The sequence below is a fragment of the Camponotus vicinus genome, unplaced genomic scaffold (assembly GCF_025532165.1).
Source record: "Camponotus vicinus isolate PSW18456_S1 unplaced genomic scaffold, iyCamVici1.0 SCAF_6, whole genome shotgun sequence".
Taxonomy (NCBI): domain Eukaryota; kingdom Metazoa; phylum Arthropoda; class Insecta; order Hymenoptera; family Formicidae; genus Camponotus; species Camponotus vicinus.
In genome coordinates this window covers 14,327,661-14,345,618 of record NW_028141978.1, presented here as the reverse complement: position 1 = coordinate 14,345,618, position 17,958 = coordinate 14,327,661, and the positions used below count along the sequence as shown (strand labels likewise).

General features: G+C 30.0%; 1 protein-coding gene across 1 annotated transcript; it reads left to right on the top strand.

The window, feature by feature from the left end:
* The first annotated feature begins 9,483 nt into the window (after positions 1 to 9,483).
* Positions 9,484 to 17,695, top strand: LOC145972851 (aminopeptidase N-like). Its single transcript, XM_083101853.1, has 12 exons — positions 9,484 to 9,589; positions 10,891 to 11,416; positions 11,524 to 12,015; positions 12,156 to 12,339; positions 12,699 to 12,849; positions 13,585 to 13,666; positions 14,287 to 14,648; positions 14,943 to 15,220; positions 16,367 to 16,563; positions 16,735 to 17,070; positions 17,162 to 17,231; positions 17,428 to 17,695. Exons 2-12 carry the CDS (start codon positions 10,911 to 10,913, stop codon positions 17,563 to 17,565), a joined length of 2,796 nt encoding a protein of 931 aa, XP_082957979.1. The 5' UTR covers positions 9,484 to 9,589; positions 10,891 to 10,910; the 3' UTR covers positions 17,566 to 17,695.
* Positions 17,696 to 17,958: the final 263 nt, after the last annotated feature.

Genomic DNA, 17,958 nt, shown 5'->3' with positions numbered 1-17,958 from the left:
ATACATATGTATTGTCATGTGAGTATATTATTATGAGTGGTTCAGATGCCAAGTGGAGCCAATCAAACCAAACTCGATTTCGATTAACAGATTTGAGGTGTAGACATTGCAATCTATTATCAACCATTACACTACGTAATTACATTGAAATCGTCTGCTTTCAAGATCACAATCAGATCTGCATAGTTCAATTGTTTATATGTATACTAATCACTGAACCCCAAACATACTGGAACGAGCCATCCCTTTGTTTAAGCATGGTGGGGGGCGGTCAAGATTGGAGAAAAGGACACAAATAATGTATAGGTACACTTGTCTCGTTCTAACATGTACTACCCTTTACTAAGAACATTTGCCTCAATTAATTTCAATGTTGTTAATGCCATGTGACATAGTAATCTTAATGTAATTCTTAATGCAATTCTTAATGTAATTAGTTACAAGAATACAATCATAGGAAACTATTGTTGAATTATTTATAGATTTTTTTCTAGAAGACTATGGCCGGTATTCATAGTCCGATCTTATATTTGAGATCGTCTTAAGTTCGAGCTTGAAATGCTACGCAGCCATTTGATTGGTTGAATGAGGTCTTAAGTCAACCTCGGACCAGACTTAAGACAATCTTAAATATAAGATCGGACTATGAATACCGGCCTATCTCGAAACATTTTTTGAACAATGTTTTTAGAGAAGGGTTTTACCGAAGCAATTAACCAATCAGGAAATCGCAACAAGGATCGAGATACCTATACGATACGATTGTCCCTTTCTCCAAGTTTGGCCGCCCCTCACTCCTGATGGCTCGTTCCAGTATGTATTAGAGTTCAGTGATACTAATGATGAAGCGAATAAAAGTCTTCATTCCTCAAACCTCTGTTTTTCAGATTCGCCACTTGATATCTGAGCAACTCATGTACATACAATGTATACTAATATGCAGCGTCGTAAAGTCCGCATGCAGCTGTAGCGCGTCAGCTGATGTTCCTCTACGATTCGCGCGCTGAATTGTGTTCCGTTGTCTGATACTGGGCTATACGCACCCACACACACGCACAGGACACGCGTGATCTATGTGCGTGGAACATTGTTCTCGTGATTCTCGATTTACACAACACGCCATGTATATCGCCGCACCGATATACACTGTGTGCATACGTGTGCTCCAACAGTTGCAATTTGCTCGTGTGTCGGCTAATGTAACTCTTTCACGCGCGCGCGCGCGGATCCACGTTGCCGCGACTTTATCAATTTGTCTCTCTCTCTCTCTCTTTCTTTCCTTCTTTCTCTCTATGTCTCTCTCTTTTGCAAGGAGCACACGCTGCGCCGTGGATAATTAATTAACCGGACTTCGGTACGGTTGGCGTATACGAAGCAAACACACACCAAGTATATTATTGCATAGACAAATATTACAGTCACGTTTTGTCCGCAGATGTCACGGTATCATAGATGAAAAACACGCGGTATATAAAACCTAAGATTACAATTGTCACGGGATGTAAATAAATAGAGAGAAATTGCACCAATTAAAACTTGAAATTTCTCCTTCTTGAAAAGCATTAAATGCGCGTTCCATTTATTACGAAAAAAAATCAAATAAAATTCTAATCGATTTCCTATATACACGAGTTTCGACCGTATTGAAAACCGGGTTATGCTTTTTAGCACAAAGTGGAAATATGTTTCGCACATTAATGTAATTGTTTGGGTTCTTTTGCTCGCGTCACAATTTCTCTCTCCCTCTCTCTCTCTCTCTTTGTACCGCTAATGAAAATTATTTTTAAAACGCTATTGAATTTCACTGCTCCAAAAAGCACTAAGTGTGCATTTTGTTTCGAAAAATTACTTTTGTGCATAATGCAAATTAGACTATTATAAGATAAAAACATATTAAAGCAGACGAGAGCAAAAGTAGCATGCGATAGAGAATGTCAACTTTAATTCATGTTATAACTATGATTATAGTACTACTGTGATTACAACTACGATAATAGATAATAGATAATAAATGATGGTAATTAATGACCCTTTATTTAACTAACCACAAAGAGACATTAATTACCGTGATTAATGATGTTCCACAAGGAATGGGAAGCCAAAAATTTTCCAACGCTATAACACAATCTTCACTGACGTTAATTTTAATGGTGGAATCTTTGATAGGGATTTGATGCGGATATATTCCGTATGCGTATCAAATCGAACGCTTCGGATCGAACGAATATATTTCACGAGCATGTTAGATGTCATTTTAACATCTTTCACGTACGCGATATGCGTATCTAAATTTCCGCAAAGCTCGATTGCAACGGCTTTTGCGAAGGCTGTGCGAGAAACTTTATTCGCATAAAACTAATATCGCGCGATACTAGGACTTCTCGCAGGGACTTCTGGCAAGTTCGTCACCGTCGGAACTATTTTTCGAAATGCCCGACGAAAGCGAGAATTATCCGAAGTCGAGTTTATTAAAGGTTCACGTCAGAGGTGAGCGAGTTCTATTCGCTTGCACGGTATTTTGATGAAATTTCTCGCACAGAGATAATGTATTCGCAACCTACAGATATCATGGACCTCGTCCTCAAAGTGGAGTGCGCAATAATTTGCGTGCGTGGAACTGGATCGCGTGTGTATCCATATATAACAAGGTGGATGCGTTCGCATAGGGGTGGAAATCAAGAAACATATATATATATATATATATACATATATATAGGGTGTCCTAGACCACTGTATCCCTTTTAAAATTAAAATAAATAGCTTTTATCAAAAATTGCGAACAATTTTGAAATATTATAAATCAGGTACGCTCTATCAAATGGTGATATTTTCAACTTTTGATTCTGATCGGAAATACGCCATCCGGATCGGAAGTTAAAATTTTTTAGGGGAACATGGTACTTTTTATTACAGATTCGAATTGTACGTGAAAAAATAAGAAACTTTTGTACCAAACGTTTTTTCTAAAAGTGTCTCTGTCAACCTTAACATTTGAAGTTCATTATTTTATCACAATTACTTTCAAGGTCAATTTTAAGATTGACAGAGACACTTTCAGAAAAAACGTTTGATACAAAAGTTTCTTCTTGTTTCACGTACAATTCGAATCTGTAATAAAAAGTACTATGTTCCCCTAAAAAAATTCAACTTCCGATCTGGATGGCGTATTTCCGGTCGGAATCAAAAGTTGAAAATATCACCATTTGATAGAGCGTACCCGATTTACTTAAAAATTGTTCGCGATTTTTGATAAAAGCCATTTATTTTCATTTTAAAAGGCTGTACAGGTGGTCTGGGACACCCTGTATATGTGTGTGTGTATGTGTTTCTTGATGTCCTCCCCTATACGACTGTCTCATAGGACGACCATAAATTATTGTAACGATTATATTGACAATTATGCATAACGATCGAACGCGAGCGCCAATGTATGTATTTACCTGATTGACTGGCACGTGCACATCCTCGATTTAATTAATATATAAAACCCGTGTACTAATACAAATATTGATAGAGTTAACGATAATGCTAGTATATTTACATACTCATGCGCAACGTAATGCTGAAATGTAAATCTCGGATATAATTACAATCTAATTAGGCGCTTTTCGCAGAACGATAATTTTCAGAATTGGGTTGTTATTATTTCTTTTTGCTTCTAATATTGATTCTGTCGGGACAGTTGGGTTCGATGCTATTATTGCATTCGGCTATGGAGTTTGAAGTAGACATCCGCGAATGCCAACCTTCCGCCGAGCCTTTAAGGCTAATGAAGTTTCGCCTCGTTACGTTCTAGGGTTACCGCTCACTGAGCCCTTCTGCCACGCTAGACGGTTGATTAATCTTGTAGATAACGATCGGCCTCCACCAGCAATCTTATAAGAAAAAAAGGCACTTGTTGCTCTGCAAATACGGAAAGGAAACGATAGTAATGCAGAACTCGTTAAATAGTTGAAATTATACCGTCTATTGAGCTCGCATCGGTTAAATCTCAATTGTTCGAGATAGATTGCATCATAAACATAGCAAATTCTATAAAAAAATAATACAATTTTTCATAAATCGGACGATTTATTAAAGTGTTATACATCTTATTGTTGGTTCAGTTTTTTCATCCATAATTCTTATTTGCTAATCTAAGAACAAGATAAGGAAATTAATTACACAGGCCCACAAAAAAAAAGTACCCTGTGCTGGCGATCTGACTAGGCTAGTCTTATGTATTTTGGCCCGCTGAATTCGAATCTGACGTCAGAATTGCTCCATCACGTCACAGTTTTTCTTAAATCTCAAAAATAGACGAAAATTTCGTAAAAATCGACATTCTAGGGTAATAAGACTGCGCTTCTTAAAGAAAAAATTACCAAAATCATATTTTAATGTATTTTCAGACATTATAAATCCAAATCCGACCTAGAATATAAACGTTGTGCTCAATTTTTTTTTGTGCTCATTTTTTATTTTTTTTATTTTTTTCAGGTTGTAACATCTAAAATTTACTGCAAACAGATTCTATTTATCAAGATGCGAAGATATTAAGATAGGTTTTTACCTCCAGATAGCACAATCTTTTTTTTCATGTACCTCTAGCGCTTTAAAGACATGAAAAGAGGTTTGTGACCTATATAAAGAAATTTCTGCATCTTATACGAACTCAACAGCTAGAAGCTGTAAGTTTCGAAAAAATTTTTCTCAAAATTTGGACTTGGAGAATATAAGATTAATTCTTTCCAATATAAGATTTATGAATGAACTAAAATCAAATATGGAATACGGAAGATTGCTACTTTTTCATGACAAATGTTAATAGAATCGATGATATGATTGGTGTGACAAATCGGATTTGAATTTATAATGCCAGAAAATACATGGAAATATGATTTCGGTAACTTTTTCCTCAAGAAGCGCAGTCTTATTACTCTAGAATGTCGATTTTTACGAAATTTTCGTCTTTCTCTTTTGAGATTTAAAAAAAACTGTGACGTGATGGAGCAATTCTGACGTCAGATTCGAATTCAGCGGGCCAAGATACATAAGACTAGCCTAGTCAGATCGCCAGCACAGGGTACTTTTTTTTTGTGGGCCTGTGTTATGAGTGCAACGCAATCCCTAATTTTGCCATAGAATTATTTCTAATTTACATATGTTATCGCACATGCTAAGGAAATAATAATACTTATTTTTTGCAACGGGCAATGATGTGATACAAGTAATTAATATAGTAATAAACCTCTCTTCTATATGCAAAGAAGAGATGATAGTAGAGGGTCGAACGAGGAGGATCAATGGCAAGAATGTTGAATACCCGTTGCCAGGATGCGACCTCGACGGGAGAAACCAAGTAAAAAAATCGCTGTGAGTCAACTTTATGCTGTGCAGAAAAAAATTAAGTCGAAGCATCATTAGTCAGCCCGTAGTTATTTTGATTATTTAATGAATATTTGCAAAATTTGCAGGTATTTTTTATGTTCTTTCGCAAAAAGACTTGTTTATTATTTTTCCCGTCGTATTATCAAATTATGTTCCACCTAGAACGCTCGTTACAACTTCATGTCGGACGTTGCGAAGTGTGGAATATTGAATTCTGAAAATTGACAGACATTAATTGCATCCCGTTAGTTCGAGTCCGGATAGGACGCGCGAGTCTGGGCCGTAGACGCATTTTCGGTAACACGTAATACGTTACCTCGGCTACCTCTCTCCCTCCTTCGCACATCGTAGCAACAAACACGGCGCGTTTTAGTTTAATTTAGTTGGACGTTCGTCACGTAGTCGCATCGCATCACAAGAGCTTATAAACTATTACGTCCACACATTTGCAAAATGCCTTGGTTGGCAAAGTAATGGAGGTTCAGGATCGAAGGAGGGATTTCAAAAATTTTATTTCGATCAAATTAAATTCAACAAAATTAGAGGAATTATTGGAAATGACGATGAATCTGTTTTCCTTCTTATTAGTTGGCTAATGTGTTCAAAAATACTAGATGTATTTTGAATTATTTTGTATGATCCAACTACACAATTTCTTAAATCTTCGGTATTTCAGTGTAATCTGGGTGGTATAAACTAGGGATTTAAAGCGACTTCGGAGAAAAGATCCAAGGGATTCAATTATCAGGACCAAAGTTTAGGTCCTCGAGTTAAAACTTTAACACCCTGTATCTCGAAAACTATATTGTTTAGGATATTGGTGAATTTTTCTTCAAGAATCACCCAAGAAATCGCTTCTCGATTTTTTTTGCACACGCTTAAGAACATCCTGCTATAAAGAAACCCTATAAAGATACGCCAACATATCTGAATGATTTGCGCGATCGCGAATGGAGATGCCGTCCTTACGAGGAATTCGAAGAAGTCGAAGGAGAAGAGTTTGCAAGTTTCGCTATTGCATTTAAAGTTGCATCTTACACGGACTCTTATGCTCCCGCAACTTCGAAAGGATGCGCGCGGCATATAAGTCCGCCGATGAGGGTCGAGTACCAAAGTACACAATGTTTATTCGTGCCGAACGCGCCTTTTGATCTTCGCGATGCATCCTTTCGAGCGCCGGCAAGAGGTCAGTCCATTCAACTTAGGGCATGCGAAGGAAGAGAGAAAGAGATATCCGGGAGAAGAGGGAATAAGTTGCGAGCTGCATCGGCGATCCGCTTGAAAAATTGTGTTAAAAGGCCGTCAACCTCGGCATGATGCAGACAAAGCGATTGGATAGGATGAAATAGCGTTTTCCCGTAGAGCGTTTCTTCTTTCGAGCAAAGGGGAGGGAAAGAGAGAGAGAGAGAGGGAGAACTGCACGATGTGTCTTGGCTCTCGAAGCGAGAAACTTCGCTTTGTGCGCTGAAAAGAAAATGCACTGTGCGACCCTCTTACTCGTGCATCGTCTTCTTCTTCGTTTTGGTCCCTCTGCTCTTGCCTATTCTCGTCTATCGCAACGCTTGTCTATTCGCTTTTGAACGCGATTGATCGCCTTTCAATATTATTGCTAATATAAATGTCGGGACATTAAATGCCTCTCTAAGAATGATTCAAGAAGAGCCACATCGCATGATATTACGAGAGTATTTTTTACAAAAAGTAATGTGTATATGAATTTTACGAAATAATTAAATTAGATTAATCCTTTGTAGTTTTAAATTAATTAAATGAATTAATTTATTTCGAGAATTACGATGTTTTGAAATAATACCGATCGCGATCACAAAATTATTGGATGTCAAGATTAATTAAGGTTTTGAGGAATATTTAAAGAAATAAAAAAATAACGATGGCGATATTAATCAGTTACATCAAGAGAATAATCGATTGAATGTTCGATTGTGAAGTCGATCTTCTGAACGAGAGCTTTCGCGCGCGGATCTAGTAGTTATTATGCGCACTTGAGTTCTTGTCGAGCTCAATTTCTGTAAGAACGGCGGAAACAGCCCAATAGGATTTTCTGTACCGATGAGGAACGGTGTAACTTCTCGTCTAATGCGCTAAAATAAAATAGCGGGGAAATTGACTTACTTAAATCAGTTGACTCGAACTGGCCGCAGAGGAGGAAAACGAGAAAAGCTTCCGTTTCTCTCCTCCCATCCTCTTCTACTCTTTAAGGACAAAGTTTGCAGCTTGTGTCGCGAAGCAACTTTGCTAATTAATAGGCGTAACAATATTAACGTAAGCCGCGCATATATATAGTCTGACTTTCACAAATATTATATATATAACGAGACGGGAAAATATTAAACATGACAACGTCGTTTCGCTTTAAGTAAAGCGAGCGAGTACACAATGTTATTATTGACTCTAAACTTGGCAAAAGGAGTGAACTTGAAATTGTATTATAATAGAGACCGTGTAAAGGAAATATGAAAGTAAAAAATGACAAAGCATGGATTAGTACTATATTATTATAAATTAAAATATTTTTAAAATAAAATATATTACATTATTATAAAATATAATATTATAATAAAATATTATATTAGTATTTTATTATATTATTCACATATATTATATTATAATATTATATATATATATATATATGTATAACTGAAATATTATGAACTATTACGAAATATCTGAACGCGCGAATTCATGATTTATTAATTCCCAGTTAGACGATATCAAAAATACTGGCAAACTAATCGTTCATAACTCGAAAATTACTGTAGTTTCAATATTTTCGTATTAAAATTTTTGACTATTTTATCCCTAAAATACACTAACATACATTAATATTTTTGAAGGAGATTGTGAGACATTCTGCATATATATGTATATACATGTACTTACGTAATATTTAATTGAAGTTTGATTATCGATTTTGACTCAAATAGCAATAGCAATATTCAGGAAAATATTTAGGAAAATATTTAAAAGCAGATAATGAATATTAAAACCAGAAATATAATAATGAATATTAAAACCAGAAATATATATATATATATAATAATATATGTGACGAAACGTATGTTGGCTTCAAATTGCGATTAAACCGTAGCGATTAAATGACTGCAACCAATATATTAACTTGCGTAAAAATTAGTGCCACAAATAGAAAATATAAAAATAAATATCTTATAAGTGGCACAAGATATAAACAACTCTTCTTTATTTACTTTATACATTAAATTCTTGAAAAGAGATAATTATTTATGATAAAGATATAATATAAAATGTAAAATATATTTATCTTACATATAGAAAATACGATTCTTCAATCAATTTGCTCTTGCAAATACTTTTCTAAAAAAATTGTTTTTATAAATAAAAGCTTTATACAGGGTGTCCCAGACCACCCGTACACCCCTTTTAAAATGAAAATAAATGGCTTTTATAAAAAATCGCGAACAATTTTTAAGTAAATCGGGTACGCTCTATCAAATGGTGATATTTTCAACTTTTGATTCCGACCGGAAATACGCCATCCGGATCGGAAGTTGAATTTTTTTAGGGGAACATGGTACTTTTTATTACAGATTCGAATTGTACGTGAAAAAATAAGAAACTTTTGTATCAATGTTTTTCTGAAAGTGCTTCTGTCAATCTTAAAATTGAAGTTCATTACTTCATCACAGTTACTTTCAAGGTTAATTTTAAGATTGACAGAGGCAATTTCAGAAAAAACGTTTGGTACAAAAGTTTCTTATTTTTTCACGTACAATTCGAATCTGTAATAAAAAGTACCATATTCCCCTAAAAAAATTCAACTTCCGATCCGGATGGGGATTTCCGGTCGGAATCAAAAGTTGAAAATATTACCATTTGATAGAGCGTACCCGATTTATTTAAAAATTGTTCGGGATTTTTGATAAAAGCCATTTATTTTCATTTTAAAAGAGGTGTACGGGTGGTCTGGGACACCCTATATATGAAAACAGAATAAGAAACAAGTATGTACCTATTGACTTCTGTCGATATGTAAGGTAGCCTATGCTACGTATCATCCAGATGATATTTATATAACACTACGTACCCTCTATTTAGTATCAGGTATGTCGACAGAGCCGTCAGTTTAAGATAGTCTCTTGAAACAGTACGTTCGCGATTGAATGTCCATGTTTTTCATATTAAACCTAATATATTAAACCTGGTTGATTCAACTAATAAGGTAAGGCATTAAATAAATATATAATAAAATATTTATCTTTCTTTCTTTAAGTGTGCAAAAATGTATGGAACAACTGGCAACGCTTTTATTTTATAAAAGACATTTGTCTGAACATTTAATATAATTTATAAAAGACATTTGTCTGAACATTTTTCTTTCATTTTCAAATTGATTAATTTCTTTTATTGTAAATATTATTTTTATCTTTTACTTATATTATAGTTAATAGAAATAAAGACATTTACGTTTGTACTGTGATAGCATGTTTCGACCATTTTGACATATAGAAAATGTAAAATCTATGAGCAAAAGTTCTTTTTGACATTATAAAATTATTGTATAATTAATTTTATATTATTGCTATAAAATTATCTAAGCTATAAAATATTATGTAATTATCTAAGCTATAGTTATAAAATTATCTATCTTATAAACGTAATATTACCTGTATTTTGTTTTTAAAATATTTTTTAATGAATGTCTAGGACCAGTAGGATATACTAATTTGGACATGTAATGAACGAATGAACAACAAATAATGAAAAATTAACATTTTATTCAAAAAGATGTGTTATAAAAATGTTAACATAGTTAATCTTTTTAGAATTTTGTCCGAATATTTGATCCAATTCGCTATCATCAAAATTTCAAATATTTGATAATATCTGATTTCCGTTATACGTATATTGTTTGTATGTTTTTAATACGTGTCTTACTTAAGGAACAGATTGATCTTGAAAATAACATGTTAGTAAACATACAATCCATACCACGTATAAAATCCCGTTGTTGAGAATATTCCTTCATTTCTCATACATTTTGATGTTTACATTTAACACATGTATATATATATATATATATATATATATATATATATATATATATATAAGAAAAAGACTAGTATTTTCAAAATTTATTATGTATGTCACAATATGCAAGACACCGAAATATATAATTGCACTAGAAGAAATCTTAAAGACAACTAAATTTGAGATAAATAAGAATTATGTGTTTTTATTATGTTTGTCCTTTTTGGAATTATTTAAATACGTCATTCATGTCTCTTAGTATTCAAATCCAAGAAAAATATTTCATATGTCGTTTCAATAAGTTTTATATTTATCTTTTCTAATCATTCCTTTATTTATTAAATTTTATTATTTTAGTCTTTCTTTACATTAATCGTATTTTCTTACGAAACGTTAGTTGAAATCTTGGACGTTTTTTCACACAAAAGTCGATTAAATTGCTGCGTACTCTTTGTAACTACTTTGTTTTTAATGAAGAAATGTTTTTTACAGATATCCGAGTGAAATTTAACATGACATTCTTAAAACTATTATTAAGTAGTTGTATAATATGCATAGCCATAATGGCAAAAGCGAATCCTATGGATGATAAGGAATCAATAATTACGGAAATAGAAATCGATGAAGAATCGGAAGTCGTGCATAATGTATTAAACATCAAACCAAGCAGTATATCAGATGATGTACTTCCGATACATTATAACATGCAGTTAATATTACTCAATAATTATCTCATTAACGAATGCATAATCACTTTAAATATTTCTTATGTAAAACGATACATAAGTTTTTATGCACCGAATTCATCGGATATAACAGCATTGAAATTAATTCAAAATGATGGCACGATTTATGAAATAAAATTAATAAATTATGATGAAAACAATATTATCGTGCTCGATTTCGATGATGTCTTATTGCATGGAACGTACGATTTGCATATAGAGTATATAATCCCAATTAATATCATAAGAGAGTTTTTCGGAACTCCGTACATAAATAAAGATGGAAAAAAAGAGTAAGTAGAAGAATATATTGAAATATCAAAATAAATTGTACATTTGTGCATTCTTACAATTATCTAAAATTAGTTTTTATCTAAAGCATATCATTAAAATACGGCAGGTGGTTAATCGCAACAGGTATCCAAACGAAAGAACAGCAAATATTTCCATATTGGGGCAAGCCAAAATTAAGAATTACTTTTCTTATTTCCATATTGCATCATCCAAAATTCACAGCTTTGTCAAATATGCAGATACAAAAATCATATATATTGACGTACGATAATATGATGTGGACACATTTTCACGAGTCTGCTTCGATCTCCATAGATAGTGTAGCATTTCTGGTATCCGATTTTAATCGGATTAACATCTTGGTTGATGAAAAAGCCATTAATCAAACCTTATGGTGCAGACCACAATCGAAATTGCATCTAGAATTTGCGGGAAATGTTATTCTTTACGCTAGCGTATACATGCGTAATTGTACTTGGAATATTTTGAGGAGAGCCCTTGAGCAGACTTCTGTTCCATTTGAGAGCAAAGTGGATCATGTCGTAATCCCGGATTTACAAGATGAAATCAAACAGATTTTCGGTTTCATTTTTTATAGGTAATATATGTAGTTAAAATAAGTGTATATTAAAAACTATTTTAATTATCTATTATATTATAATCTATTTACATAAGAAGAAATTATATTAATATCCAAAATTTTTCATACATGTTAATATAATAAATATTATTTTTTAGAGAAGCAGATATCACTTATAATAAAGAATTAGATCCTGTCGCATGCAAAACGATAATTGCGCGCTTAATTGCACGTGGAATGGTACAAAAATATATTCGCAATCTGTTGGAACCAATTTATTGGTATCATACATGGTTAAACGAAGGATTTAATGTATTTCTTCAAGCATACATTATCGACAAGGTTATTTTATCACTAACACTACTTGAATACGCAGTCAAATAATTAATAGTTTAGCAATGTAGATAATTGTTAAATATTTGTGCAAATATTCTGTTTTATTTCTTAAATATAAGAAATGATAAGAATCCAAGTCTTTTAAGTCTTTCTAGAAATCCGGTAAAAGATATTTAATAAGAACTAACTAAATAAATGTTTATATATTAAAATTATCTTGCAGAAAAATATATTTTCACACTCAAATACACATAAAAACTTTATTCTTAACAATAGCACACAATAATGCTACTTTTGATATGTACCAAAAACTTCTTATTTTTGATTATTTATGATTAGTTATGGTTATATCGAATTGATTTTAGGCTCTGCCATATTCCCGGATGATGGATTTATTTGTAGTTCAAGTTCAACATGAATTACTCTATCTAAATAATTATCTTATTATAAATTCTACTATAGAATATAATAGCTATTATGAAAATTATTTACACTCTTCTCTTTCTCAAATTAAAGGTATGCGTATAACATTGCATAATTAAACAATTATTATTATATATTACATATTCTATATATATTATTATTATATATTTACAATATATTATTTAATTTTCCTCAATAATATTTAAATATCACCTTATTTCGATATTTGACTTGTATCGACGAAATGACTTCATCAACTAATATCGCATTTATATTTTGACATTCTTTTAACTTTTATTGTGTTTTCACATAAACTATTTATTTCCAAAGTTTCAGCAAATTTCATTAAAATTTAATTTCCATAAGAACCGTGCGAGGCCCTTCATTTGTAAAATTTAATTTTATTATTATTATTTTTAATATACTTTATTATAATATATGCAATAACAGAAACAAAAAAAGTATCTAGCTTTAAAATTAAATTTTCGTATAATTTTATAATGTGTAATTTTTTAAATTATAACTATACATATCTATCTAAGACTCCAAAAAATCATAATAAAATACAAAACTATCCGATTCCTTATTATTATCTGATTTATTATTTTTGCAAATACTTAATCATTCACTATTTATTCATTATTATAAATTTTTTCGTTGAAATATATTTAACAATCCTTTTATAGCTGCTTACTTGGAATTAATTACGCAAACTTTGTGATATATTTAATTTTATTAATTACAGATACATATTCACAAATCTTTATTTTGCGCATTGCAGTAAAGGCATTTTAAATATATTAATTCTTTTTCTTTTAAACATTATAGGGTCCATTATATGGCGCATGTTAGAACGAACATTGTCATCTGACATATTCTTAATGGGAATCGATCAATATTTGAACAATCAGTAAGTATAATGTATTGTAATGTGATAATATACAATATATATCATAGAGAAAAAGGAAATCAAAATATATAATAAATTTCCTGTTTTAACATTTAAAAGACATAAATATTTGAAATCTCAAATTTATACTATTTTATATTTATGAATTTTTATGGAGATTAAATTTCAACTTGAGTTTTTCTTATTATTAAATATATGATAGAGATTCATATTTTCCAAATTACAAACAATTTAAATTCAATATTATTTCAAGAATATAATTTTACTAACATAGAATATATATAAACTCTAAAATCTTAGTAATATAGAAATTAAAATTATTATTTAGTCATTCACAATAAATGCTGATACAATTATTAATAGATATATATTAATTTATATTTATAAATATCAATTTAATTTAATTTTAATTAAATATTAATTTTGATATATATGTTTTATATATATATATAGTATATACAATTACATTAAAGTTCATAAATTTCTATCTCTGTAGGAGTTACAGATTAAATAGATTAAAGTACGAAAATAAATTATGTGTAAATTATGATTTTCTTTCTTATTATTTATTTATCAATTTTAATATAGTGTTAAAATTATCATAATGTTAAATCTTATAGATTAGATGATCCTGAAGCAACAACTTCTCGTGATTTATGGAGTGCTATGAGATCAGTCATGATTGAATTGAATTCCAAGTATGAGTTTAATATAAAAAGCATGGTAGATTCGTTGATTATGCAGAGGTATCCTTCCGTGTTGGAGGTGACACGAAATTATGCTACTAATGCTGTAAACGTATCGGTACAATTTCACAACAAATTAGATGAGGAACAATATTATATTCCTGTTACTTATACTACGGAGTCAACTCCCAATTTTACTATAACTTGGTCGAATATTTGGTTAACACCATGGAGTTCAACAATTGAATTCTCTCTTGAGAAAAATCAATGGATTATTTTCAACTTACAACAAGCTGGTAAATATTGAATAATAAATTTATATCTTTATTGTCTATTTATATTGTATATAATTTCAAGTATATATATATATATATAATTTTTATTTCTTGCTGTAATATGTAGAATTGCTGATACAGCCTTTATAATAAATTAATAAAGACGGAAGATGCAAACATCTCTAATTATAATAATATATTTAATATCGAAATATCTATTAAAATCTCGAAATATGTTTAATTAATATATGTTTAATTAATATATATCATTTCAAAGTATTTAATAATCGACAAAAATAATTTATTTTATAACAGGATATTATCGTGTTAATTATGATACTGAGAATTGGCGAAAAATTGCACAATACTTAAATTCTAAAGAATATAGTAATATACATGTTCTCAATCGAGCGCAAATCATCAATGATGCGTTTCATTTTGCGATAGAGAAGAAACTTGAATTCTCCGTATTTTGGGAACTCGCTTCTTATTTGGCACAGGAAAAAGATTATATAGCATGGTATCCCATGTTCAAAGCATTTGAATTTTTGTCGAATATCTTTCCATTCTTGGATTTTTATCCTGAATTTAAGGTATATATACATATAGATATAATAATATATATAAGTTTTTTTATAAAAAAAATCATCTATTATACCAATTATCTATTTTATAATATAACGATTTCGTATCATAACCATAAATATTTTAGAAATAGATATATGTAGAGAGCTGAACGAAAAAACTAATTGTACATTATTATTTATTTTTTTGTACCAAAAGCCAGAAATTTAAATTCAAAAGGCGCTTAAATATGTTTCTTTCTTTAAATTTAATATAATCACATTTTTTATAAATTTTGAATTTTTCATAAAGTAAATTTTCTTACAATAATAATATTTTAGAATTTATACGCCAATTGATGATCAATTATGTAATTAATAATAAGTGTTTTAGGAAATTATAGAACACAGTATAGCAATTATCTTTCTTATATTAATTTTCTTCCGTAGTATTAGAATGCTTACGGTATTAAAAATGTACAAATATTTTGCAGAGAAATTGACTTATAATTTTAGGATAATTTTGTCACATTATATAATACTTAATAATCTAATGCATAATAATCCCCTTGTAAATGCCTGTTTTATAAAAACAAAATTGATACATTTAAAGTTTGAAATACTTAGAATCTATGTTTGATGTGGTACTGGTTTAAATTAAGAACATAACTGATCATATATCAAAATCATATCGATCAATATGCATAGACTAAAATATACATACAGAGTGTCTCGTAAAGCTTGATCACGCGTACCTCAACTCTTGTTTTTTCATTGCGACACTCGCCGCTCGCATGCCTACCGCGCACATCCTACGATCTATTCGAATTTTCGACAAAGAATCATCTCCTAAAATTTTTCGCACTTATTAAGAAACACCCTGTATATATTAAGAATTAGATAATATAAAATTAGATAATATAAAATTAGATAATATAAAATCCGTCTCTATTTTTAAATGATATAAAATGTAGACACAATTATTCACACACAAATAAGAAATTGGAAAATTTGGTTATTATGATATTGATGCTATGAAGTCACATAAATATTAAAGAAATATAACAGAAATCATCTAATAAAAATGTTTATATTATTTGCGCATACATTGTATCTGTTCTTGTAAATAATGAATGAATTAAATAAAATGATACTATATATTTTACTAAATTTTAGGGAGTGCTAAGGTTTGATTTTATGCGGAATTTTAAAAATGGTTACTGGAATTTATACGACGAAAGTAGCACCAACGATCATATTAAATGTTTAAAACAAGAACTCGCAAAGTGGGAATGTATTATAAGTGATGATCCTTGTGAAGAAAAGTCTAGGGTTTATTTGAAATGGCATCTAGCAAATCCTAAAGAAAACAGGTAATTCTTTTCATAATATTTGTATCTTTTTAGGAGATAATTTTAATATTCTGCATATGTTTGAGAAATTATTTATCATTTATGTCAAAAATTATTTATAAAACACTAAAGAAACTATTAACACAATTTCGTTAGAAAATTTTTATTTCTATTCTGGACTGTCTTCTGTAGACTTTTGCCTGGATGGAAGAGGTGGACATATTGTAATGGTTTGAAAACGGCAGATAGTGATACATGGAATGAAGTTTTTAATGATTACATGAAAGAAAATGATACAATTTTAGAATGTCTGGCTTACAGTAAAAATTCTGAAATTATAATTAATTATTTAGAAGTAAAATTATCACAAATTTTATTAAAACCTAGGTATAATCGATCTCATCTTCAACTTAAACCGATGGAGCCAGCTTATGCTTTAAATGCTAAAATTTTTCTTTCTGTCATTGAGAGGAATACTAAATATATGCTTACAAGTTTATTAAATAATTACAAAGTAATAAGACATAGGTAACGATATTATTTACAAAGATATGCTACACATATACATGAAGATTTATTGTACGAATTAATTATAAATGTATTGTTTTATTCTTCATAGGAAAGTTAATGAGATTGCGACACTAATTGTTATAATTAACAATGCGTATTCCGAGGAACAGTTGCATGAGGTAAATTTTAAATAAATCAAATTTCTACATTTTTTAAATTTTTATTTTAAAATTTACTTTTCACTATAATTGTTATATATTTTATATAATATTTTTTCTGAATTTTGTTCATAGTGATAGTCTGCATGTGTGATAGTACAATTATTAAAAATATAAAATTATTTATGATGATAATTATTAAAATAATCTATTTTAGATAATAAAATTTATAATCGAAGAGCTCGTAATCGAAAGTTCAACCATTTCAATTACCAATGTTAAAGACAAGATAGTAACACGCTGGTGGGAGATCCAAAGACAGTCAAAATATTTTCGGTCTTTATTCAATAATTAGATTTCCAATACATTAACTAGTTTAGGAATTAAAAATACAGGATGAATGGTTGTGTTAATATTTAAAAATGTATATATTTAATTATTCATTAATTTCATATAAAAGTTAATAATTGTTTAATTATATTTAATCATATATATAATATTAATTATACAATATAATATTAAAAATATTTTATTGTATAATATTGTATAAAAATATTATATTATATTATATTACAATATAATTCATATTATGAATACTTTTAATATTATATTGTATTACTTTTCTGTATTACAAATTTAAAATATAGATGTTAATTATATATTTACGTAATGCTTATTTTATAGATAGCTATATATGTATGTGTGTGTGTGTGTGTGTGTGTGTGTAGGATATGTAAATTTGGATGTG

Excerpts from the sequence above, each read along its gene's own strand:
- LOC145972851 (XM_083101853.1), top strand. The coding sequence starts at position 10,911 with ATGACATTCTTAAAACTATTATTAAGTAGTTGTATAATATGCATAGCC. Across the intron at positions 12,850-13,584 it reads TTCTCTTTCTCAAATTAAAG|GGTCCATTATATGGCGCATG; the intron begins GTATGCGTATAA and ends TAAACATTATAG. Across the intron at positions 17,071-17,161 it reads TACAAAGTAATAAGACATAG|GAAAGTTAATGAGATTGCGA; the intron begins GTAACGATATTA and ends TATTCTTCATAG.